This window comes from Neurospora tetrasperma, assembly GCF_000213175.1.
Source record: "Neurospora tetrasperma FGSC 2508 unplaced genomic scaffold NEUTE1scaffold_2, whole genome shotgun sequence".
NCBI classification, from domain to species: Eukaryota; Fungi; Ascomycota; class Sordariomycetes; order Sordariales; family Sordariaceae; genus Neurospora; species Neurospora tetrasperma.
In genome coordinates this window covers 2,937,259-2,961,632 of record NW_009799100.1, presented here as the reverse complement: position 1 = coordinate 2,961,632, position 24,374 = coordinate 2,937,259, and the positions used below count along the sequence as shown (strand labels likewise).

The 24,374-nt window shown below is 49.6% G+C and overlaps 6 protein-coding genes across 6 annotated transcripts; 3 read left to right on the top strand and 3 right to left on the bottom strand.

Annotated features, from left to right (window-relative positions):
* Positions 1-2: 2 nt before the first annotated feature.
* Positions 3-1,211, bottom strand: NEUTE1DRAFT_94363 (uncharacterized protein; the record flags this gene model as incomplete). Its single annotated transcript, XM_009851230.1, has 3 exons — positions 3-452; positions 526-1,012; positions 1,092-1,211. The coding sequence occupies 3 exons, from the start codon at positions 1,100-1,102 to the stop codon at positions 51-53; spliced, it is 900 nt and encodes a 299-aa protein (XP_009849532.1).
* Positions 1,212-1,798: 587 nt separating this feature from the next.
* On the bottom strand, positions 1,799-4,536 carry NEUTE1DRAFT_79220 (uncharacterized protein; the record flags this gene model as incomplete). The annotated part of the gene is made up of 6 exons (XM_009851229.1): positions 1,799-2,496; positions 2,562-3,535; positions 3,594-3,874; positions 3,934-4,064; positions 4,136-4,262; positions 4,358-4,536. 6 exons carry the CDS (start codon positions 4,378-4,380, stop codon positions 1,957-1,959), a joined length of 2,076 nt encoding a protein of 691 aa, XP_009849531.1.
* A 752-nt stretch (positions 4,537-5,288) lies between these two features.
* NEUTE1DRAFT_99457 (uncharacterized protein) lies at positions 5,289-12,152 on the top strand (the record flags this gene model as incomplete). The annotated part of the gene is made up of 4 exons (XM_009851228.1): positions 5,289-5,291; positions 5,382-5,456; positions 5,547-6,912; positions 6,973-12,152. 4 exons carry the CDS (start codon positions 5,289-5,291, stop codon positions 12,150-12,152), a joined length of 6,624 nt encoding a protein of 2,207 aa, XP_009849530.1.
* Positions 12,153-13,253: 1,101 nt separating this feature from the next.
* NEUTE1DRAFT_116464 (uncharacterized protein) lies at positions 13,254-14,336 on the top strand (the record flags this gene model as incomplete). The annotated part of the gene is made up of 2 exons (XM_009851227.1): positions 13,254-13,460; positions 13,587-14,336. 2 exons carry the CDS (start codon positions 13,434-13,436, stop codon positions 14,169-14,171), a joined length of 612 nt encoding a protein of 203 aa, XP_009849529.1.
* Positions 14,337-14,411: 75 nt separating this feature from the next.
* On the top strand, positions 14,412-14,677 carry NEUTE1DRAFT_116463 (uncharacterized protein; the record flags this gene model as incomplete). Its single annotated transcript, XM_009851226.1, has 1 exon — positions 14,412-14,677. A coding segment is annotated over one exon (259 nt), but the record flags the coding sequence as incomplete, so codon positions are not given.
* Positions 14,678-15,715: 1,038 nt separating this feature from the next.
* On the bottom strand, positions 15,716-19,357 carry NEUTE1DRAFT_145324 (uncharacterized protein; the record flags this gene model as incomplete). Its single annotated transcript, XM_009851225.1, has 1 exon — positions 15,716-19,357. One exon carries the CDS (start codon positions 19,355-19,357, stop codon positions 15,716-15,718), a length of 3,642 nt encoding a protein of 1,213 aa, XP_009849527.1.
* Positions 19,358-24,374: the final 5,017 nt, after the last annotated feature.

The window sequence follows — 24,374 nt, the reverse complement described above, 5'->3', positions numbered from 1 at the left end:
GGGGGGGGAATATCTTGCCAGCATCCTCTTGGCTGCACGGTGTACGACATTTAGTCACTGTCACCAGCACCGAAGAAGATTTTGACAGGCAACCAGTCATCGCCGCAGACCTTGAAGCTGTTCTCCTTGTGAACCTCATCAATCTGAGCAATCTCCTCATCGGTCAAGCTCCAGCCCTCGAGATCAATGTTGGCCTTGATACGCTCCTCAGTGACGCTCTTAGACAGCACACTCCAGCCCTTCTGGACACCCCATCGAAGGAGCACCTGCTGCACAGTCTTGCCCTTGGACTCGGCGAGCTTGGTGAGGCTGTTAAGCTTGTAAAGCGGCGAATCGCTGCTACCGAGGGGCGAATAGGCCGAAGCATGAATGCCCTTCGAGCGCAGATACTCGACAAGGTGGGGGGATGGGTTACCAGGGTGAAGTTCGATCTGATTAACGGCCGGAACAATCTGTAATTGAATGTGTGAGGACCTCGTCAATTCACAACAAAACTTGAAGAGGAGGAGCACAATCTTAGCTTACCTTGGTGCTCTCGGCGCTCAAAAGCTTCTCTAGGTTCTTGACTCCAAAGTTGCTGACACCAATGTTCTTGACCTTGCCGGTGTCAACCAGCTTCTGCATCTCGCGCCAGGTGTCCACAAAGTCCCAGTCGTTGTACACCTCCTTGGTGTTTCCCTTCACAAGACTGGCGGGCCAGTGCATCAGGTAGAGGTCAACGTAGGGGGTGTCCAGGTTCTTGAGCGACGTATCGATAGCTTCGGCGACATGCTTGTGCCAGTCGTTGTCCAGCTTGGTGGTAAGCCAGATCTTCTCGCGTGGGACGCCGGAGGCCTTGATGCCTTGGCCAACCTCCTTCTCGTTACCGTAGGCATACGCGGTGTCGATGTGAGTATAGCCGGCACGTAGGGCGGCCTCGACGGCCTTCTCGACCTGACCAGGCTTGGACTGCCATGTCCCGAGGCCAACGGCGGGGATCTCGTCGCCCGTGTTGAGCTTGTGAGTCTTGCTGCTGTTGACAGTTGTAAGCTTGGGTGAGCTTCTTCGAGGGGTTCCTCCTGGCACTTCATCGCCAAAGTAGAGGTACTTACAGAGGAGCCATGGTGTTTGTTTTACTGAAGAAATGTCTGGTGGTTTTTGTGATGCTCGGTACTCTGGGAATTGCGCGTGAGACAGGCAGCATAAAAGACAACAGAAAGTTTGGATGATTGAGAATCAACGACGACTGGAAGGGCAGTTCAACATGATTTATAAGGCTTGGAGCCCCTCTCTTAGTCAACCCCCACTTTCTCCTCCCACGAACGGTGGAGAGCCGATTCCTATCCGTTCCAATGCAATCTTCTCCATCATTCTGGTGCCTGTTTGTATTACTTTACGAGCTGGCTCTGACGGATTTGGGCTCTCCATCCCACGCTTCTATGTAGTGTAATGACGTTGATGGGCACCATAAGGTACCATAGCCCCGCACCTCTGGGGATAACAAAGAAGAGCAACCTAGCTTTATGCAAGTTCCTGCAGGTTCCAAGGTCGAAGCGCGAACTGGGCGGCCAAACTCCAAATGGTGGGGGGACGCCGCTCTGTGGAGCGGATTGGGGACAACTGGCGCAGGTCCCGTCATAGGCTCATAGCTAAGACGGGAAGGACGGGTAGCCCGGCCCGATGACCGGGGCTGGGAATCGCCCCGGAGTTAAAACGGGGACCGCTATAAGCCGGGGTCCTCCCGCCACTCGACAGTCCACAGACCTAAGACTTTAGGAGTCTAGATAGGATCAACTGGAACTTTCAATGCTTATCTTGTCTCATCAGGTCGCTCAAATTCTCTATTAATGATAAAACTCGCTATCATACGAACAACTCCGCGACTGCTCTCCATACGCATAGGCATCATGTATGCGGCCATGGTCGTCTCTTAGCCACCACTTCATCAGCAGCACCCCAATATTAAACCCCAGCAACCTAGCCGTCGGTCCCGCTGCTGCGGAAAGTAGCACACAACGCCGCATAGTGATGCGTCAAGTCCAGCACGTTCTGTGGCAGGTTGGTCGCCTGGATGATACTCCTGACCTTTACAGCACCCTCGTCCTCGATGAGTGTCCGGATGGTATGTAGTAGTTCGGGTGAGAATTCGCTGTACCACCGATACTGCCAAGTTACCAACCTGATGAGAGCGGCGACACTCTCGCGTGTGCTCTTTTGCTTCTCAAACACCTTGAGAATACCGGCGAGAGCCTTGGGGCTGAAGCGCTGACCCAAGCACGCCCGGTATGCCTCAACCGCTTCATCCGTATGCTGTAGGCGTTCTGCGAGACTGCCGAGAATCTCCCACTCTTCCGCCGACTTTTTGTACTGCATACTCTGCGCTCTGTACTGGGCCATCTGGGTGCGCCAAATGGTATATACGCGAAGATCTTCGTAAAGGACCATGAACAAGCTGTCTAACCACCGTTCACATAGACGCTTGTTATTGAGGCGAGAGAAGTGATCCTCGTTATCACCCTATCATGTGTTAGCATCGTGTCCAGAGTAAACTGCCAAAGGGAAGCATCGGCTTGGAGACGTACGTTTTCTTCGGCCTTGCGGACTACCTCTGGGTCGATAGCGCTAGGAGGTCTCTCCAGGCCTTCCGTTTGCTCAGCAGCCAAAGTAGCATTCTTCTTTTCGTCCTCAACCTCGTCAGTTTCGGCACCCTCCTTGGGAGCGGTTTCGCCGTTCGTAGTATGATCCGGGCTTCCACGGAGCGCATCGGTGCTAGCATTGCGCTTGGCAGGGTAAGAGGGTTCCTGCTTCTCGTTTCGATACTCGTCTTCCATGACAAAAACGTTGCTTCTGATCTTGAGAAGTTGATCCCAGCCAATCTTGGCGGTCATCTCGGTGAGAATGCTGTATGCCTGCTTGAACGTTCCCCGATATGCAGCGGCGCGAAGACCAAGCAGACTTGGGTCGACCTGCTCAGAGAACCTCGAATCTGGCTCGCTGTCGATTTCGTCCAACCTGGTCTCTGGGAGGGTCGGTAGGTTAACGTCTTTGGGTTCTGGCATAACAGGCGCATCCTTGTCCTGGTATGTGAACATGGGACACGAGTTGAGGATGGTCAAGGCATTCTCCCAATCCTCCATTGCAACATAGACCTGGGCCAGTCTTGCCCACGTGCCGAACTCACTGGGAGCGGCTATCGTACTTCGGTCTGCACAGCCCAGAGCCATGCGTAGTCTTTCCTCCCTCAATTCTGGCGTTGGGGCAGTTTCGGCCTTTTTGAGAAGGAATTCGGCCTGGGTATCAAGCATAACGTAATCCATGGGCGATTCCTTGAGGGCCTCGTACAAAACACGGACTCCTTGCACCTCCTCGTTTCCCATGAAGAGCACTTTTGCCAAGAGCGAAGCCACTTCAACGTTTTGCGACCGAAGCTTCTCAAAGAGATTGATACCGGAAGTGTGGCGTCCTGTTGTGGAGAAATACTTTAGGAGGCCGGCTGTCAAGTGGTTAGAGACATTGTTGGGCACCTGCACCACGGAGTCGGACCCAAGTTGCCAGCCTATTTAGGAGAGTCAGTAAATCGATGTTACGCAGGGCGAACAGCTGGGGAGTGTTACCCCTAAAGAAGAGCTGCTCGGCAGCGCTGAGGAATTTGTGTTCGGTCTCGGTACTGGAAACCGGGTTGAAACGCCGGACGCCCATGATCTTTCTGATAGTCTCGCCGCTTCCATCGTCGGCATACGAGTATGCACGGAGAACACTGCAGAGGTATGTTTCGAGCCAGAGTTCGTCGGTCGCCTTTCGTTTTTCGCCCCGCTCGTCAACGCAATAGCTATCTACGGAGCCGGGGAAGGGAGCGTGTACGCGCATGTCGACGCGGGAGAAGGCATTGTAACAGCTAGAACGAGTAGTTGTTAGGGATAGCCCAGAACGCAGTCGGTCAAAGAGAGGTATTACCAATAAGTTCCTTCGACGGTTTTGGCAGTGGCGGAATTGCCAAACTCCTTGTAGGTCAGGGTGTTGATGTAAGCAGCCAGACTGGCCGAGGAGGACGCGTCGACGCCGGTGACATGGTGATAGACACCATACTGATGGATGCGCAGGTCAGCGATGGCTGTCGTGTTGCATATGGATGAAGTCGGAGAGACTGGTTACGTACGTGCTTTCCGGGGTTCTTCAGGGGCTGCTTGACCAGGTGTACGAGGTCGGGGGGGCCAAGCTCCCTGAGAGAGCTCAGAGACTCGGTACGAGTGTCAACCGCTTCATGCAGTATCTCTTCGGTGATCCTGTGTGAAATCAAACGTTAGTTTCGGCCGAGGTGCGCTTGGTTGAAGTACCCAAGACAAAGGGTAGACTGTAACTCTAAACGGGAATCACGAACTCGGGGACAGCTGGCGCAACCATGGTGAGGGCGATGGACCGCCAGGCTGCGGCGGGATGTTGATGGTTGGTTTACAGTGGTTAGAACAGAGAGCAGGCGATCTGGAGGCGCAATTGCCTGTGTTATCGCAAGTTATCGTCGCCAACAGTCAGCCGCCCTGTTTGTCATCCAAGGTCGGGACAAAAACGGGGAGTTGATTGACCGAAAAGAGGGATCGTCGACTTGATGGTTCAGCCTATTCACAGCTGTTTTGAGTTGAGGTGCCGGTTCGTGGATTGGTGCTTGCCTTCCAAGGGCGGCGGGCAGTGGGGGATACTCCTTCTGGCTTCGGGCCCGACCCATTAAAGCCAGCAGTGCATGTACACTACCGCCAGCACATGGAAGCTCAGCCCACTACGGCAGGAGCTCGAGCTCCAGCTCATGGACCCTGGGCTGCGTGTCTGGCTGTCCGTATCGCAACAATGGAAAACAGGGGCAGGCAGGCAGCTTGAAAGACGGGAGCACAGGCCACACGTCCATCCCTGCCATTCCCTTTCATGCACCGCCGGGCAGCTTCGGTGATGGGAGCTTCCATTCATGTGCCTGCCGTGCCGTGATGGATTGTGAACCCTGCTGGCACACCTCCGCATAGAGCACACTAACAATTAATTTACCTGGCACCCGGCTCTACGGTACAGTAGTGTACTAAGCAGTGTCCAACAACGCAATCGCGTCTCACTTTGGCCCAGGTCGCGACTCTTGACGACTACCTCTCTCTACCTTACCTACTTCCCGTCGACAACACTAACAGGCAAGACAGATGATCTTCTGCCTCTTGGACCAACACTTGATCACTGGGCTACACCGTATACCACACCCGGCATCTCTATACCGTTGCGCCGTCACTTTTATCACTTGTTAACCGCATGAAAAGAGTATCGATTCTGGCAACATGGTAAGATTGGATTGGCCGGCAGCTTGGGGTGTCCTCTTCAGCGCATCTTGTGGAAGACGGCCAACCTGCTGACATCTCTGTTTTCTGTAGCCAACCTTTCAGGCGATCAACGTCGAGCCCGAAGAGAACGTCGATGAGGAAATCGACACAACCAAGCAAATTCAAGTACATATTGTCTGCCCGTCGTGATTCTCGCCAGCTCGACCGCTTATAGAAGTCTTGTGACAGGTCGATGATGCCTTGAAACTATTCCAGAACGCCCTCAAGCTCCACGCCCAAGGGCCCCGATTCTTTGACGAAGCTTCCGACGCCTACAATGCCCTTTTTGAGTCCGAGATATTCAGATACCCCGAGAGCAAGACCGAGTACGAGCGCACCGAGGAGCGACCGGATGGCACTCTTGTCGTTGAACCCACCCTTGCCCAGGGGCTCGAGGTCGGTGCTGCCGATGTAGATGGGATCGCCAGCACTCTACCGCAGACCTTGTACCTATCCTTCAAGAATCACGGCCAATTCATAGTCGATCGGATAAAACACAAAGCACGGGCCAGCAAACTGGGTAGCGAGTTCGATTACGATGATGCCGCCATTCAACATGACGCCAAGAAAGCCTTGGACGAGTTCAGCGCCGCCCTCGACTATGACCCATCCGATGCCGACTTGTGGAGGAAGACCGCGAGGATTGCCGCTTTTCTCAAGAGCGCACGAATTAGTCGCTACAGTCTGGAGGCAGCTGTGGAATTGGACGATGACCCTGCTGTTACCGATTTTGAGCCCCCTTCGCTCGCCGAAGGATTCGCTGGCGAACAGCTCAAACGACAACTCGAGATCCTGGACGACAAGATGGCCCTTAGCCACCCTATCATGAAGTCATTTCGTGAAAAAGGTCTTCCGAAATTCTTGGAGCGTTACCTCGATCCGATACCATCGCTCCCTGATCACACCAAAACAATGGCTGCGCCAAGACCGGACTCTGACGAGGTTGGCCAACCTCGTCTTGTCATGAATATCCCAAGCTACTCCTGGACAGAACTTGGTATTGCGTTGGTTCACTTCATGGCGGAACATGGGTTTTCTGGTCAGGCTCTCACGATCCAACTACCAGAAGGAATCGTCGAAGATGAAGATGTTCAGATGGAGATTGATAAGCAGTTGCAGCCTCCCGAAGAAAGTACACAGGAGGAGGAGGCGGCGGTGGCGGCTGAAGTCACTTCGGCGGAGAAGTCTGGGGCCCAAGACACCGAAGAAGCTGAATTCAGCCTTAGAGAGACCAAAGTTACTATTGTCGAAGAGGCCAGAGCGGCTCAGCCCCCAAAGGACCGAACATCTTCGTTGCCGACAAGAAAACGTTCGCAATCTGCCGCTGGCATACCAGATCCAGCAGATGAGGAGAAAGGCGAGACCAAGAGGAGCAAGAGGACGAGACGAAGGGAAACAGCACCGGAGGAGGCTATGGATTCTGCCACACTTCTCGCCACTCAGCTTCAGCCCTTCCAAGCCGCCGACCAGAACCTCTTTCAAATGACTAAAAATTTTCTGGAAAATCTGGGAGTGACAGACCGAGATACACTGGACAGGATAACCGAGATCCTGGATTCCTGCGCTTCGGATGATCGGACAAGTAAGATCCAGAATCCTGCTACCACTGATTTGCGTGAAGCAATACTTCATTTCGACGAAGAAACTGCTAGCATCCTGCTGGACGGGAGAGAAAGTCCACCACTTAGCCTGTCTGCTTTCCTAGAACACTCCAAATCACCATCCCAAAGGGCAATTGAGCCGCCCCAATTCGACGATGTACGAAATATTCGTGGTTTCGTCACGAGAATGAACTCAGGCTGGAATACCATCCAGGATGTCGTCTATGAGTATGTCAAATCTCTTGCAGAGAGCTACTCAACAGAGAAATGGTCAGATCAGATGAAGGTTGCTGTGGTTCAAGTCATTAGCCGATTGGACGAAGGAATCTACGAACGAGTCGTTTACGACCTTGAGCAATGGCAGCTGAGCGACGCGAGCGGGCACCAGCCTCCTACAGATATTGTCGATCTGGTTTACATGCTTTTTGAGTTACATCTTGATGTGTACGAGCGGATCACGAACCCTAACAGCGTCGTGGAGCAAATTACGCGGACAAAAGCGCGGATAAGGTTGGGGAGGTGGTGGGATTTAGCTACGCAGGTCAGCCGGCGACGCCATCGCGGAACTGATGATGCTTTGACAATCCGCTTCCTTTGGGCAGCTGTGGTCTTCATTACAGTTACTGAAGGGGTACCCCGCGAACACATTCTCAAGTGCTGGCATAGTCTGCGCGATCATCTTGCGATAACTACGGTCCCCGATATTGTTCTGCCAAACAACGCAGTGATGCCGGAGATTTCGGTAGCCGCTGCCGATCGTGAAGTTAGCAAGCTAACAACCATGGAGTTTTTCCTGGGTCTCTTCCAAGAAGAACAGGACAATCCCGTGTCCGTTATCGATACTTTGGAGCCTGTGCTTAATCCCGAATCAGTCTGCATCAATAGCCCAGCTGCTCCGAACCCTGCTGAAGACGCAATGGACGAAGACACCGAGCCTGCTGGAAACATAAAGTCCGTCAAAGATTGCGCCAGTCAAGGGCTGCAGGACCTGTGGAACTTCATCGAGAAGAGCAGCACTGATCTCCGGTTACTGCTCTGGTCGAGGCTCGGCGACGCCTACGGCAAAATCAAGTACACCACAAAACAATTCTCGTGCTTTCTGCGGAGTATCGAAACTATTGTGCACGATTTTGAGCGAAAGGACTACGTCAACACACCACAAGCAGCTCGAAAAGAGTTGTTCATGACAATGCTCAAGGCCCTAGATGACCAAATCATTCAGTCGTTGCATCTGGCGCTGAATCACAACAATTCGTTCGATATCATTGATGAGGAACACATCAAGACTACATCAGCCGCTCTCGCCAAGGTTAGCTGTCTTCTTCACGTTGCTGCTATGTACGAAGATGAAGCCAGTGTAGGAATCATCCAACCTCCGGCAACTGGATCTCTAGCTGCATCATTTCTCAACAGACTTCGGGAGATGCAAGTGAGAACATGGTCCCTGCAATACACGGTTCTGAAGATGGGGATAAATCTTCACCCAGACATTTTCCTGACGCCCGAAAATGATCTGGCCGATTACTTGGCGGCCGTTCACCAAGTCCTTGGTCTAAGGAAATACTGCAAGTCTTCCAATAAGATCTTCCTCAAGATGATGCGGGTCGAACTGTTGAAGCTGAAGAACATCGAAAATTGGGAAGACTATCTCGGCCAAGTCCTCTATGACCTTCATGGCCTCAAGCTTGGAGTAGGGATCTGGGACGTCCAGGAGCATGACTGCCCACCTGAGAAGCTCGAGAAGCGCCAGGCATTGGCAATGGTGGAAAAGATCAGCCTCCTTGCTCACCGAATAACAATGAAGGACCTGTTGAAGTCGGACCTCAAAAACACTGTCGAATCGATGCAGCAAGCGATTGGCTCTGCCAAGTCAACTGCTCAAATGATGCACAATCATCGGAACTTTAACGAATATTTAAAGACCCCGATTCACCCATTGCATCTGTACAAGGCCCTGACCGGCAATGTCGACCTGGATGCAGTCACTATCAACACGCCGGATAGCGCACCCGCGAAGCACGGCTGGTTCTTCTTGCTGGGTATGATTGCCCTTACCAAGTTCAAGGGTGTCGACCTCAACCGTCGCCAGACTCCGGGTGCCCTGGACGATTTACGCATTGCAGTCACCTTCTTGCGATTACAGCTTCAGTACACACCAGACAGGTGGGATGCTTGGTTTCGTCTTGCCGAATGCTTCGACTATGAGTTGGATGATATGGTTCTTTGGACCGCTGATAAAATGAACAAGGACAGAGCAGATCTTGTCAAGTTCCAGCGGCAGTCGATTCATTGTTACACTCTCGCACTATCACACTCTTACGCTTCGACCTCAGATCCCAACGTCTACGCGTTATCGGGTGGAGATACGGAGGCGCTCTATGACCTATACCACGAGTTTGGCATGCGAATGTATGCATCAAGCCGTGAACCATTTGCCATGGAGCCCTTTATGCATTCGGACCAGCACCGCTTCTTCATCGAAGTATCGGGCAATGGTACTTACAAGGAGATATTGCATAATCAGATGTCAGATTACCAAGTATGGAAGTTTGCTGCGAGCTTGTTTCGAAAAGCCATGGCTGGCAAGCCTAAGGACTGGAAGAATCCATACATGATAGCGAAGTGCTTATGGAAGATGTATCAGAAGCCAGAGGACGAGCTCGATGAAAAGAACAAGCACGGCCGACCGACAGTTCAAGCGGTCATCAAGGCCCTTGAGAAAACTGTCGAGGTTGTTCGGACGCTTCCCAAACCTCGGCACAGCCAGGATCCGATTCTGGAGCCACACTACAAGATCCTATCAGTCATCAATAAGCTCGTTACCCGCGGCGACCTCCCTCACCAGGAAGCTGCAGACATTCTGCAACGACAGCCACTTGCTCCTGGCCGCGGTGAACAGGTTACGCTTGAAAACGATGAGGACTGGCACGAGTACATGCTCAGGTACATGCGTCACTTGAGAGATAAGGACAAGTCAAACTGGCAGCATCGTATGATCATTCGTCATGCTCGTCTCTTGTTCGACGGTGACGAGATTGGAGATGAGGAAGACGAGACGAAGAAGGAGGCAAGCAAGGAGGCTGCTTCCAAGGCCTTTGCGGTTTTGCGCGAGAACATGTTCACCAAGACGATGGTGATGAACGTCTGGAAGTGTGATGCTGAACGGCCCGGTCGTCATCATGTCTACACGGAGCAGTACATCCGGTACATGGCCCGGCTGTTGGCCGTCATGAATGACAGAGCCAACCTTGAGGCAGTACTGCGACGCATTCGGAAGAAAGGTGTCGACTTCTACCACTTCAGCGAACTATGGCAACATGGCGTGCAGATATACCTCAAGATGATCCGGAAGGCGTTCAATATTCCAGCAAATGATGAGGATCCTTTCAAGAACGTTGCACCAGAGGACTTTGAAGCGGTGGCTGAGAAGATTGTGGAATGGGTCATCACGCCAGAGGCTGAGAATCATGCCGCCCTCAACGCCATGAAGGAAGCGATCGAGCTCAAGAAATTGAACGCCAACTTGATGAAAGCTGGACCGATTGATGATTTGATCAATGATTGCTACTCGATCATCCATCACGAAATGGTTCCTGAGCGAGCTGTTTCGGAGACGCCGCAAGGCGGTGATGAATATAGCCGGGCTGGTGAGGGAGAGTTGACCACGAAGCCGGCAGAAGGAGAAGAACCCAAATCCATGACTCTCAGCATCCTGCCGGCTCTTCAGGAGAGAGAACGTGCTGCTACTGCTGCTGCCGCTGCTTCAGGTTCTCTGCGGGCCCCGTCCGAGCAACCCGACAAAATGTCAGAAAAGCAACTATCCTTTAATGGGGACATCGCTCACCGCGGTCGCAAGCTTGGTGTTCGGAGACCGGATGTCCTACGCAAGGCCGAACAAGCCGTGTTGAGGGCCGCAGAGGGCCCACCGAAAGCCTTGTCCGGCGTCACCAGATCATCACGAAAAGGCTCCGTATCTAGTGGTAGCGGAAGGAAGGGTCAGACAACCCGTGATGAAGGCGCTGATGATGATAACGATGAGACAGACGAAGATGTTACTCGCCATGATGACGAGGATATTACGATGAAAGACGCTGATGATGAAGACAACAATCGGCCTCGCAGTCGCCGCAGCAGAAGAGGACAAGACGATACCCAGATGGCCGACGATGAGCATGAAGAAGAAGCAATGTCCTCTCCTCCTGGTAGCGTTCACGACTCAGCCGACGACGAGAGCGACCTCAGTGATGTACCGGCTGACTACGAGGACGATATTCCCCCATCCCTACTATTCCCCAACCTGAGGCGGAGCGTAGATGCCTCTGCCGCCGGTGGTGCCGTTGCCGCGTCTGCTACGACCCCTCTTACCCCAGGCAGACCTACGATATACAGTTCGAGCTCGGAATCAGGCAGTAGTAGCGCTGACGAGAAGGCAAAATCGGAGCCAAAGCGGACGCCAAGGAAGCCGAGCTGGCATAAAAGCCAGGCAGCCAAAGCTCAGCATGAGCGGCCGGGAAGCAGTAGCATTGATCAGCATAAGGCGACCGAGGGTGGCTCAATAGGACCGATGAGGTGGGGGTTAAAGACTGGCCGACCTCGTAATGGTAGTGGTACGAGTGCTTCTGCTGTTGTACATGGAGTGCCGGGGACGGAGGATGTTGAAGACGAGGAGGAAGATGAAGTGGAAGGGGAGGTCGAAGATGAGGATGAGGATGAAGGCGAGCACGAGGACGCTGAAGAAACCGTTGAGGAGGTTGGAGAGACAGAGGAAGAGGGAGATGGGGATGTGGATGTGGATGTGGATGAGGAGATGGAGGATGGGGAAGGCGAGGAAGATGTTGAAGAGGGTGAAGAGGATCATGAAGACGATGAAGATGCTGAAGCTGAAGAGGAGGATGAGGAGGATGAGGAGGAGGCCGAAGAAGCGGAGGAAGATGTAAGGCCAGGCGAGCATAAAGGTGATGTAGAGGAAGGCACAGAGGGAGAAGAAGAAGAAGAGGAGGAGGAGGAGGAGGAGGAGGAAGAGGAAGAGGAGGAGGAGGGTGCTGAAGAGGTAGAGGATGGAGAAGGTGATGAAGGTGATGAAGAAGAGGAGGAGGCAAATGAGGAAGAAGGCGATGAGGAAGAAGGGGACGAGGAAGAAGGGGACGAGGAAGAGGAGGAGATTGGGGATGAGGATACGGATGATGAGAGTGAGCATGACAGTTCGACAAAGGGAAATTAGGGGCCTCTACCTTCGTCTTTACCTTGTTTAGGGTCGCTTGACTCAAGCTCAGGGTCATCGAGCCCCGGCGAGTTTGACAAGTTTGAGGATTTTTGGCGCCGGTGACGGAACCCCAGAATAACACACACCAAACGTTGGGAATGGCGACGCTGGATCTAGAGTAGAAATCTTTTCGGGAGTTTATCATTAGGAAGAGCGGGTCTTGCCAAAACAAATTATTCGTCTTCACATTTTGTCATTGCTCAGGTGTGGCTCTGCCTTCTACTTCTCATGGACGTACGATAGATATACTTGCAATCTCATGGTAGAGGTAGTCTTCCTCGCCGTCATTGTTACTGTGAAGTAGACTGTAAACCCTAACCCCCTGTATTCGGCCCAAAGTCTGTGCCTGCCGGAATCCGGTGAGGGCCTTGATGGCCCAAGTTTTCGTCCTTGTTGAGAAAACAAACCGACCACGTCACGGTCAGTACCTGGAGATGACACCTTGGAAATCCTCTAATCAAGAATTCGAGCATACTTGATGTATTCTGGACTTGAGTCCTAGGCAGTTCCTGACTAGATAACTCTGGTCGATGCGCTTTCAAATCATGGTGATCCCTATCACAGATTGGTAACGGCCTTTCCAAGCCCAAGGCATTCAACATGCTCGCGTTGCATCACCCGCGGCATGAACCAGGACGGCCCCGCTCTGAATGCCACCACAAATAGCCCCACAGTAAACCGCCCTACCGGTCTTGGCACCTAGCACTTGCCGTGGGGCGTGGAGTGCTGCAGCCTTGACGACGGAGCTCTCGCTCTTTCTCCTTCGTGGACATCAGTCAGCAGCATCTTTCAACCATTCATCATCACATTCTCTTTGCTAGGTAATAAACACAGCGTGTTAGCGTGTCAACAGGCAACAAGAACAGTATATCCTCAACTACTATAAGACACTGTTCGTTGCGTCGTCAGTTTCTACATCCTTGCTTTGCCTTTTTTTTTTTCCCCATAAGCAAAGAATACCTCACCAGCCCAGTCCGCTTACCCCGCCATCAACACGAGCACGCAAACAAGTTTACCTATGCACGCCTTGTTTGTTGACCAACGTCACCGCCGTCGGTCATTTTACTAGGTCACTTTGAGTCTCACAACTGCCAAATCACATTTGAGGTGGTCACAGCATCTGAAGTTGAACATCCATCTCTACCTCTTATCCGTCTTCACCCGCTACATCAGTCATCGTTGGGTACATCCCGTCCAAGTACTACTTGGTTTAGTCGAGTGTGTTACCTACCAGCAACCATGGCCTCCACGAAGCGCATCGCGAAGGTAAATACCACATCGTTTGCCCTGCCTTTTGAACCTGACGACATCCCTAAAGAGGAAGAAGAAGGAGAAGGAAAAGATGAAATAGAAGACCCACGAAACTAACCCTATTGTTCGCCCTCCGTCCAGGAATTCGCAGACTGCACCACCGCCCCACCCCCTGGCATCTCCATCACCCTCCCCTCTGACGCCGACCTACACACCTGGCACGTCACCGTCACGGCGCCCCCCAACTCCGTCTACGCCCCCGGTCGCTTCGGCCTCATCCTCAAGCTTCCCACCGATTACCCCTTCAAGCCTCCGACCATCAATTTCACGACGCGCATCTACCACCCCAACATCACCAACGACTCGCTGGGGAACATCTGTCTGGGCCTGCTGAAATCCGAGAACTGGAAGCCCGCGAGCAAGATCATCAGCGTGCTGGAGGCTGTGCGGAACATTCTCGTCGAACCGATGCCCGACGACGCGCTCGAGCAGCGCATTGCGGATGAGTACCGGAGGGATCGGCCCGAGTTTGAAAAGAATGCGAGGGCGTATGTGGAGAGGTATGCAAAGGGGTCGGTGAATTTTGTGCAGGCTCCTCCTCCTCCGGAGAAGAAGGATGGTGCGCCTGCGGGTGCTACTACTGGTGCTGTGAATCCTGGTCGCGCTGCTGGTAGGCAAGGAGGTGCTAGCTCGGGTTCGGCGTCCCGCCCTGCTCCACCTGCGTAGGGGCAGGGGCGTAGGTGATAGGTGGCTGCTAGAAGATATACGCCTTTTGTCACTTGATGAAGCTGTTCGAAATGCATAGCGATGACACAGAGTCTCTGTGATACGAGCGACGTGATGCGTAACGGGGATGGGAGGTTCGTGACAAGGATTCTTTAAACGGCACATGTGCGACAGGATTAGAAGGAATCGAAAGAAGCCGGGTGTATGGCAAGCTCGTTACCAAAATAACTGGACTTGATGAATGAGGCTAGTATTAGGCTGGAGATGGTTATTGAAGGGAAAAGTGTTTAACCAGAACTGGATGTGGCGATCACTGGACGCCTGGGTTGGTATGAAAACTGTTAGACATCAACGCAAGACAAGGCCAATAGTGATAGGCATCATTGATCATGGGAACGAAGAGTGGAGGAAACACATCGCACTGGCTCAGCTGAATGATGGAGCATGCTTTATTAGGAGGCTCATAGCAATGTTTAATGCGAAAAGTCCGGGAAATTAGATTTGAGCTCTACATAACCTCAAAAAAAAGAGTCACAATGAATACCCACTTTTGCTCCGTTCAAGTCATGATTAATTGTACGTAGTTCAACTTATGCAATATGCTTATGCCTATGCTTATGCTATGCTATGCTTTCGAATCTCGAACTTGTCCCCTTCATAGCAACTCGCTCTCTTTTTCTCTTTCCCTTTCCTTTCGCCTAAAATCTTGACCATATGTGACCTTGAAAGAATGAATCCCTTGCCTTTGCCTTACCTTGGCTCCTTCTAAAAAACAAAACCATTCCGCGTATTTTTTTTGAGATCGATCCCCTCTTCCTCTCGTGTACATACAAACGCAGAAAAACAATCAAACGAACAACAACAAGACACAAAGCGCCGCAACAACCACTTCCCGACCACCCAAGGAAGATATGTACAAAGGAAAAGACAGGGAGATGCGCCTCTGCAAGAGGATGTGGTTGGTAATGATAGAGATTGAGGGTGCTATAAGGCGCATAGGCTTCGCCTATGCATAATGGAAAGGTATAAACAGCCCCTTCCCTTTTGGGGAATGGAAGAATTAACAAGACTTGTGAGTCATGACAACATCAAAGGTAAAGTAGGTAGGTAGTAGTGTAGACAAGATACAAGGGAATTGTTGAGGAAGACGTCAAGTCAGCCGAATAAACTGGATGAGGTGTGTTGTTGTATGTGTCTTTGTTGTGTTGGATAAAAGGCTAAAACCTTTCAAAGGATATATGCTATGGTTTGATATGCCCATGGTGGTATCGAAAAATTACAATAGGTAAAAGGCACCGCCTGAGCGGGGGGGGGGAGTTATACAGAGCGGAGAAAAAAAAAGGCTAGTCTTGGTTGGGTATGATGCCAGCAGATAGATGATGGAAGCTTGAATGACATTCGAGTAAGAGTGGGAAAGGAAGCATTTGTTCTGCTCAGGAGCTCCCGCTCTCCAAGTGATCATGGTTATGGTTGTGATGAGCGCTTCCGCCGAGGTTTAGGTTCAGAGGACCAAGAGCAAGTATGGACACGGGCCGAGGTGCACACTACATCACCTCATCCGCCCTTGACTGTTCACGATCCCCCCTTCTTCTACTAAACAGCGTTGAAGCCTTCCGGTTGCCGTGGCCATCGTCTTCGGCAGCGAGGTCCAGCCCAGCAGCCTGCGACCTGGACGCTGGGTTTCCAATATGAGCGGCCCTATTCAGCCGGGGTCCAGCCTCACTAGCGGCCTCCTGCAGGGCCCTCCACTTTTGGATGTTTTCGCGTCGTTCCTGTCGCTTCTCCTCCACCGCTTCCTGAGTCAGGTGTCCGATGCCGTTGCGCCGCTTGTAGCATGCCTCCATCAGCATGTTGCAGTCGATCAGCCGCCGGGGGAACGCCTGTACCACACCAAACATCTCCATCGGATCCTGGACCGCCCTGATCTCATTCTCGCCGAGCTTGAAGATGGTGAGGGCGATGCGGAACAGGGTGCGAGAGCCTTCGTAGAAGAACACATCCCAAACGCGCAGCACGGTTTCGATTGGGAGCGTTCCGATAAAACACGACATGAACCAGGCCGTCATGCACAGTGTGATGGCGGGGAGTCGGTTCGGATCGCTGATGCTGAGGTTCTTGCCGCCGTGCCTCACGCGGTTCCCTAACCGGTGTCTTCTGCTGGGGTTCCCTTCAAGCTCGTCTCCACCAATCTGCTTCCAGACGTTGGGTAACGAATCCTTCAACGTCCCCATCAGCACACCAAGATCGACCTTGGAGCCTTCCAAGCTCATTTCATGCGTCCCTGGTAAGTAGACTCGCGTTATGACGTTCAACAGCCAGAATGCCTGCTCTTCGGTTTCGACAAACAAAAGAAGCAACCCAGCCAAGAAGTTCAGCGATTGGCAGTAGCCGATCCGTGGATTGTACAAGGCAAATGCATGGAGAACGCGGCGCAGAGAGCTGATAATTTCGGGCTCCTGGGCAGGGTCGGCCGGTTGGGTGACGCCCGGGATATATCCACTAGCAGCCTGGCTGTCACCACCAGGTGTTGTTGATGGTGGCGGTTTGAATCGTATGTTATCCGGGAATGTTCGGTGTAGATCCTTCTCGATGTCTTCGCAGATCAACGGCTTTACTTCACCCTTTGCATCCGGCAGCCTGCCTGGACCTTTCGGATCTAGGCCTGCACGCCTGACCAAGTCATCGTATACACCCCTGTGCTTGCTGAGAAGTGCTGGCCCTCCGGCGTAATAAAACCAAGCTGCACCGCGCCAGTCGGGCGGAATGCCTTTCCGAATAAACCTCTTGGTCTTGTTACTTCTTGGGGGAAACCTGTTCGGCCTGTCCGTCATGAGAGAATTATCCTTGAGAAAAGCAATCCATTTCCTCCTGCGGCGTGCCAGGTATTCGCTGTATTGGGCATCCCAGGCGTCATACTGCTGACGGGTAACGTTGGAATTGGCTTTTCGGAAACCATATCGGTCACGGCTACCCGGTTCCTCCGGTGGTTCGACTGGCATATTCGCTGTTGGAATCGGTGTCAGGATGGCGCGAAATTTCTCCTCCTCCACTGCCGCTTCCTCCTCCTCCTCCTCCTCTTCTTCTTCCTCCACTTCGTCAAGGTCAGGGGTATCCATCGGTTCCATCGACTCCATCGAGTCCGTCGGTGCCGCGGGAGTACCTGCCATGGCGGGTTCCTGGGCCTGCAAATCAATTACATTATCGCCATCCATTAACTTGGCTGAGTCGTGCTTCGCCGGGTCCTTCGCGTCAGATTCCTGCCTCCTCCTTTCCATAGCCTCCCCGCTTATTGATTCCTGCCTCTGCTTCTCCATATACTCTGTAATACTCTGTTGCCTTTTCCTCTCCATGTCTTCGGTGATCGCCAAGCCAATGTCCTTTGGCAACGAGTTCATAAGTCCCGATTTCCGGAGAATGAAATTGGATAGCCTGGCAGATTTTCGGGATATTGGCCTCGCTCCAGGTAAAGGCAGTGGGTCGTCGTGCATCGCCTCGAAGATTTTAGTCGTCCGGTCGGTGTCGGGGTCCGAATGACTGGTGGCGGGCCGGGAGTTATCCCCCATCGGAAATACTCCGATGTCCGGGTCAAAATGGTCGGTATCGTCCAAAAACCTCCGGCTTTTGCGAAAACCGATGTTATCAATTTCCGAATCATTAAAACCCCGCTCATACATGACCATTACGTCCTCGATACTCGGGCCGTCGTCGGCCACCGAATTCGTTCGCCAACTTGCGCGAGCATAGCCATTAATGATGGATTGCTCAGTGATGCTGTGGGTGGTTAGAATACTGCAACGCTCTCCAGAATTCGTAGCAAATGGAGAGCGAAAGCTTGGTGGCCTAAATTCCTCCTGTATCCACGCCGGAGGTTCGCGGGTAGTAGGCGAGTAAAAGTTGTTGTGGTTGTTGTAACTGACAGGCGGCGGAGGTCGTCCAGCAAAGGGGCGCCTTGTTACTGGCGGCTGGTCCCTGGCTGCGGCTTGAAGCTGGTCATTTGACGGACGTTTGGCAATCGAAGACGAGAACGTGCTTGACGAGTGCGAAGACGCAGTGGAGAAGCGGCGGTCCTGGGGCCATTGATTAGGCGCAATGTTTTCGTTGTATGGTGTCGGGTGGTTGTTTGCAGGGTGCAGGCTGTCGAACGAAGGTTCATCGTGATGGCGGACCGGAGGCGCCGCTCGCATGACGGAGATGTCCGAGTTCTTGGATCGTATGGACACACTCGTCTTGCGCGGACGGGAGAAGTTCTCGACAACCATGACTGAGTCCGTGTTGGCCCGGCGAGAATGGGCAATTGAGGAAGTGTAACTGTGGGCGGGCGAAGTGGGCGTTAGCGGTATTGGCGAGTGGCGCATAACCTCATCGTCGATCTGCTGACTTCCTCGGCCGATCAAGGGGAATTTGCGGGTGGACAGCCGTGTAGGCGACGGTTCCGGGTCTTCTCGTTCTTCTTGTGGTTGCAATTGGTCACGGTCGTGGTCACGGTCCTGGTCCGAATCTTCGGGCTCGAGCGCCTCGGGTATAAAGGGGTGGGAGGAGAGGCCGGGAAATACGGAGCGCGGTGTCAGTCTCGGGGTGCCAGTGGGTGTGGTCGACTCGGCCCGTGACCTCTGTGACGATCTGTGTGACGTGATGTGGTGGTTGTGATTCACTTGGAATGGACTCGGAGGGACGGGCGAAACATTTCTCGAGCGTGCATCGATGGAATCCCAGCGAGGGGAGGCCGGGGTGCGGTTTGGGAGCGCCAGGGGCACAGTCGGCCTGTGGTGGTTCATTGCACTGGCATACTGGGTGCGCTGCGGGTGTTGGGAATGCGCTTCTGGTGCTGAGGCTATTGCGGGCGATGTGCGACCATGTCCATGACTCCCTCGGCGCGGTTCCATGCGGATCGGGTGGTGGTGGTGGTTATTATCGTTGTTCAGGAGTGGTGGATGTTGCTGGAGCGGATTGCAGTGGACGGGATGATGGTGGTTGTTGTTGAGGGCCTGAGGGTGCTGCTGCTGATGGTGCAACGGACCTGAAGCGGCAGCGTCGTGTTTCGGCCAGGGTCCGGGTCCAGCATGAGCCGGAAAAGGGACGGCGCTATTGGCACCACCATTGGCACTGTTCAGCTCTGTACTATTCGGAGTCAGACGACGACCAAAGTGGAAATGGTGACTCCGTTCCCGTTCGTTTGGAGGATGCATCATGCCGGTGCCCAATGCTGTGCTGGATGGTTTAGTTTCTGGGAAAAAACACAAGAATCGATGCGTGGCTATGTCTCGTCTCGTCTCTCGGGATCAGTCATGCGAAGCCTGCAGCAGCGGCAGCAGCAGCATCATCACAGTCGGGGATCCAGAATTAGATACAGCGAGACACGGCACCAACCCAGATGCCAACCCAGATCCGTCCGTTTCGGCAGCTGCGTATCAACAGCAGCCAAGCATCAGGTTAGGTAGGGTACCTAGGGCAGTGATTTGAACCGGACCGCGGACTCGAACAGTGACTTTGGAATCGAGGACTGGTGGTGTCCAATGGAAGCCCGAGTCCGGATGGGATGAAAGCCGAATCTGGATAAAAGTGGTCTGGAAAGGGCTGTTGTTACCAGACAAGCAAGCTGGACTTGGAGATTGCCCGAGTTGCTAGCTTCTCGGAAGAAGTGGAAGAAAGGTGAAAGGAGTTAGTTAGGAAAGAGAAGGCCAGGCCGAGAGCAGAAACCCACTCGGCTCCTCCTCCCAAGTCACAATTATTTTTTTTGTTAATATTTTCGCGTCGCTAATTACCCACCCAAAATGAGGGCCATACTGACGGGAGCCTGGAGGAGAGGGACTGACTGGCAACAGGAGTCCTGACCAGAGACCAGGGAGCCGGGCCGTTCTACTGCTGCTAACAGCCACCATCCTGTCCCTGGTGGTGGATTCCCATTGAACTCTTTCTTACCTCTTCACAACGCTTTCGACTTGCGTATTCTGTCTGGTCCCACAGTCTTCGCTTCAAGTCGCCCGCTGTGGAGTCCGAGAGCATGCATTCGCGGAAAAAAGGAATGTGAGCTTTGTGATAGCATTTGGAGGTTGAATGAGAAGACTGCAGCTGAGTGCTCTCAAATCCCCCTCCTCCCCCCCACGGAAATTGCCCACTGTGCCTGAAAGCTGAGACACCGAGACCTTGAAATTTCGGACGTGGGATCCTGGGCCCCGTACCTGCCTCCTGCAGTGTAAGCCTGCGCGGTACCTGAATTGACCGGGTGGATATGTGAGTGAGTGATCCTACCTTGTGCGATTGATAACTCGCTGCTTATTCACCAACCGTCTCCCGTCCCTTTCCACTTCTGGGTTGTTGGTGGTCAAAGATGCCTCTGGCGTTGGCGGCTTTCTTGTTTTGGGTCGACAAGGAAGACCAACTTTCTGATACACGCACAAGAGCAAAAGGAGATGTCAGGTTCGTCCCAGCAAGGGGCAGGGGCCTTGAGAAGGCTGCTTCCAAGTTCCAGCCTTCCAACGCTGCGGGTTGAGAGCCATGTTGCCAAGTATCGTTCTATCCAAGCAATAACCCAGCTTTTCTCTCGATTCTTTCGAGAAAAAAACTTGGGCAAATAAGATGACGATAGGCGAATCGACACCGACAAAAATCGGCTTTTCCGTGCCCCTGCTCTTCGATAAACACCCTGAGAGCTCGTGCTCTGGTCGTCATCAAATGATCCCCTCTCATTTCATTGCTCGCCTTACCTTTAGTGTGGTATGCAGGACCTCTGCCAGCCCTTTTCATAGACTCACGAGGTAGCAGAAATGTATCCGTGTTACAACAGCCAGAGAGACCCCAGGCCCGGCCTCTGTGGAGATCGACGGGTCAACACCACTGCAGTGGAGCCGGGCTATAGACAGACTACCCCCCTTCCCTATATCTAGACTACTTAACCGTATTGAGCACACATTTTACATAAAATCGATAAATCCTATATTTTATAACTTTCCACCTGCTAAGCTACTAGAACCCTCCCCACACCCTTATAATCGACTGTTAGGACTAGCCTGGTATTTCAAACAGCACTATAACATACTATAGTTACAGTATAACTCGTCCTATAAAGTGCCCTATAAATCTACGGTCGCTAGCGTATATATTAGTAAAATCAATCCTATACTATACTCGATTACACTCGATTGCACTCGATTACCTATACCAGTGTACATTTGAGCTAGCCTTACAAATTACTTTATAAGGCACCCTACTTATAACTATAATTATATTCTCCCCTCTACCTCCTCTAGCCATACCCCCTAACGAAGATGATAATTATATATTCAATACCCTTATCGCTACTAATTAGATTATAAATAAGAATTTCATTAAGCGCGTCTTTGAGAATTGATTAGACTAATATAATCCTTAAGTTAATATACTATTAGAATAGTCTTTCTATAAAGTTGAGAATACTAAGCGCTTTCTAACAATCTTTAGCGAGGATAATAGCTTTATTGCTATAATTATCTCTTCTTTATTTCATTGTATTTACTATATATATGTAAAGTCTAGTACCTTTAAGCTAAAAGGGACTGGGTTTAAGAAGACTAATACTACTAAATATAATTATCCCTTTAGAATAGTTATTAAAATTAAAAAAAATTTACTTATTTCGCTAGAGTTTACTAACTTTTATTATAATTACCCGCTGTAGATTAAGGTATTTATTTATCCCTCTATATGTAAATTCACTTTAGAAGGAGAGGAATTCGTATAGTAATTTTATTAGCAAAGTTTCATAAATCTATAAATCCGATACGCATTCTAAAATATTTAACCTAATAATTATAATTCAATAAAGAATATTAATATTAAAAATAATATCCAACGCTTAAATTAAACGTACGCTACTAGTTTAATTAATACTCAAAAGCTACTAAGGGAATTAGAATTTCTCAATCTCTAGTATACTTATACCCTCAACCGTATTAGGAGATTTAAATTCTTAATTTTTATATTTCTCTAGTATTTGTAGATATAGTAGAAAAACCTAATAGTCTTAAATATCAATTGTATTTACAATATAAATCCCTCTCTCTCTCTCTACTAACCTCCTTATCTTCTAATTTATTTAACTAATTCGGTTCTCTATCTTTAAATTTTATTTTTTAAGTTAAAGATACTTATAATTACGGGGATAAACTCTATTAATATTACCTTCCCCGTTACATTTAATTTTAATTATAAAGAGAATAATGAATTTATAAACTAGTTATTTAAGTATTTTAGTGATTTTGCCTGTTGTATTATTATACTTTACCCTACTATTTATATTATTAATAACTCTATAGCGGAGAAGTAAGTTCTTACGCGTTACTTCTCCAATAATTAATTCTAATTCTATCTCTAGTATATATTTAAGAACGTTATTAAATATATTAATGATAATTAAGACAGTCCTTTGAGTAACTATAACTCTCTCGACCCTAAGACTATTAAGTTTAATACCCCTAATATTATTGAACTAATTGAACTGCCGCTATTACAATTGACTATTACAATTACTATTACTAGCGCCGACCCTGCTATTACTAGTACTAGTGCTAATACTAGACTCTAAGTACTATTAGGGAGACCAATTTTTAATAAGGTAGTAAGATATTCTAAAGCTCACTACTTAGAAGGGGTAATATATATTACTAATCTAATAGATTAAAATTATAGCCTGGGTGGGTTATTCTATCTTTTTAAAGCGATTTACTATATCGACCGGATTGATTATTATTAGTACTTGTAGGATTATTTAGATAATACCTTCTGTACTTACTAATCTAATAAATATATACTAAGGTCTAACTTTTTACCTCTATTTTAATTACTAGTTAATCCCTATATAATGGAGATTTAGAACTACCTTAATAATATACTCTAGCCTATCCGCCAATAATAGGTATAGTCTTATATAAAACGGTACTGTAATTATAGTATTATAACTACCAATTTGTAACGAACGGCAGTCTAATCTACCTAAATAAAATAACTAAAGGTAAGAACTATTAAAATCGTTCGGTAAAGCTAAAGGGTTTATAACAAGTATATTCGTAATACTAGTCTCAATAATAATAATCAAAATATATTAACTACTATCGAACTATTTAATAATCTAAATTCTCTAATCGTCCCTTTATACTTCCTATATCGTTTATTCTATAATTAGCTCACTTATATTATTATAATACTAATTTACTCCATAAGCCCGGCGTTAATTTACTAACGTAAGCCCGGAACTAGCTTACTAGTATAAACCCGGAATTAATTTACTAGCGTAAGCCCGGAACTAGCTTACTAGCGTAAGCCCTATTTCCAACGCCTTTCTTAACCCTACCCTAACCTATAATTATATAAATTAGCTTTTTTAAATTATTTATACTACCGATAGTCTAATTAGCCCGTATATTTACTTTAAATTTATAATATAATACTTCCCCTCCTTAACTAACGTCCTCAACGGCTTATTAATTCTTTACTATTATAATTTATATTTTTATATACTACGTCCTTTATTGTTCTAACTATAGTAAATTATTCTTTTTCCCTTATTATTCAAATATATTATCCTCTCGTATTTAGAAACGTCCTTCCCGGTCGGCGTTTAAACGCTAAAATTTAATTACTAATATTAAGCGTTTTAGAATTATTATTATACTTTATACTTACTACGCCGATTATTATCTTCCTTATAAAAAAATTTCCGATAATAGAAAATATATTAAATATATATAGTAGGTATATCTTTATAAATTTATTAATGCCGACGTAGAATATAAGGTTCCTTTTTATTATAATTATAAATATTATTAATAATTTTTAGTAATTAATATTATTATAACCCTCAATTAAATTTAGCGAACGAAGAATAAGCTTCTTTATTTTATTGAGGAGCGTTTAAAATAGATTAATGCCTAATAGAAGGATTTAAAGATATAGGTTGCCCAATTATCGGATTTGGAGCGGTAATAATAAGACTTGGCTTTTTAGGGTTGCGAATTATTTCTTTGTAATATAATTAAATTGGAAGTTTTAAAAGTAGAGGAGCGGGCAATTAATTTAGAGCTAGAGCTATTGCCCGTAGAGTAGTTAATAGGGAAATTTACCTCCTTTCCGCTTATTAATTGGATTTTACTAAACGTATTTACCTTCCCTTCTTTTTAATTGGATAATCCTTTTATTCCGGCTAATCTGGGTTCCTCTAATAGAATTCTT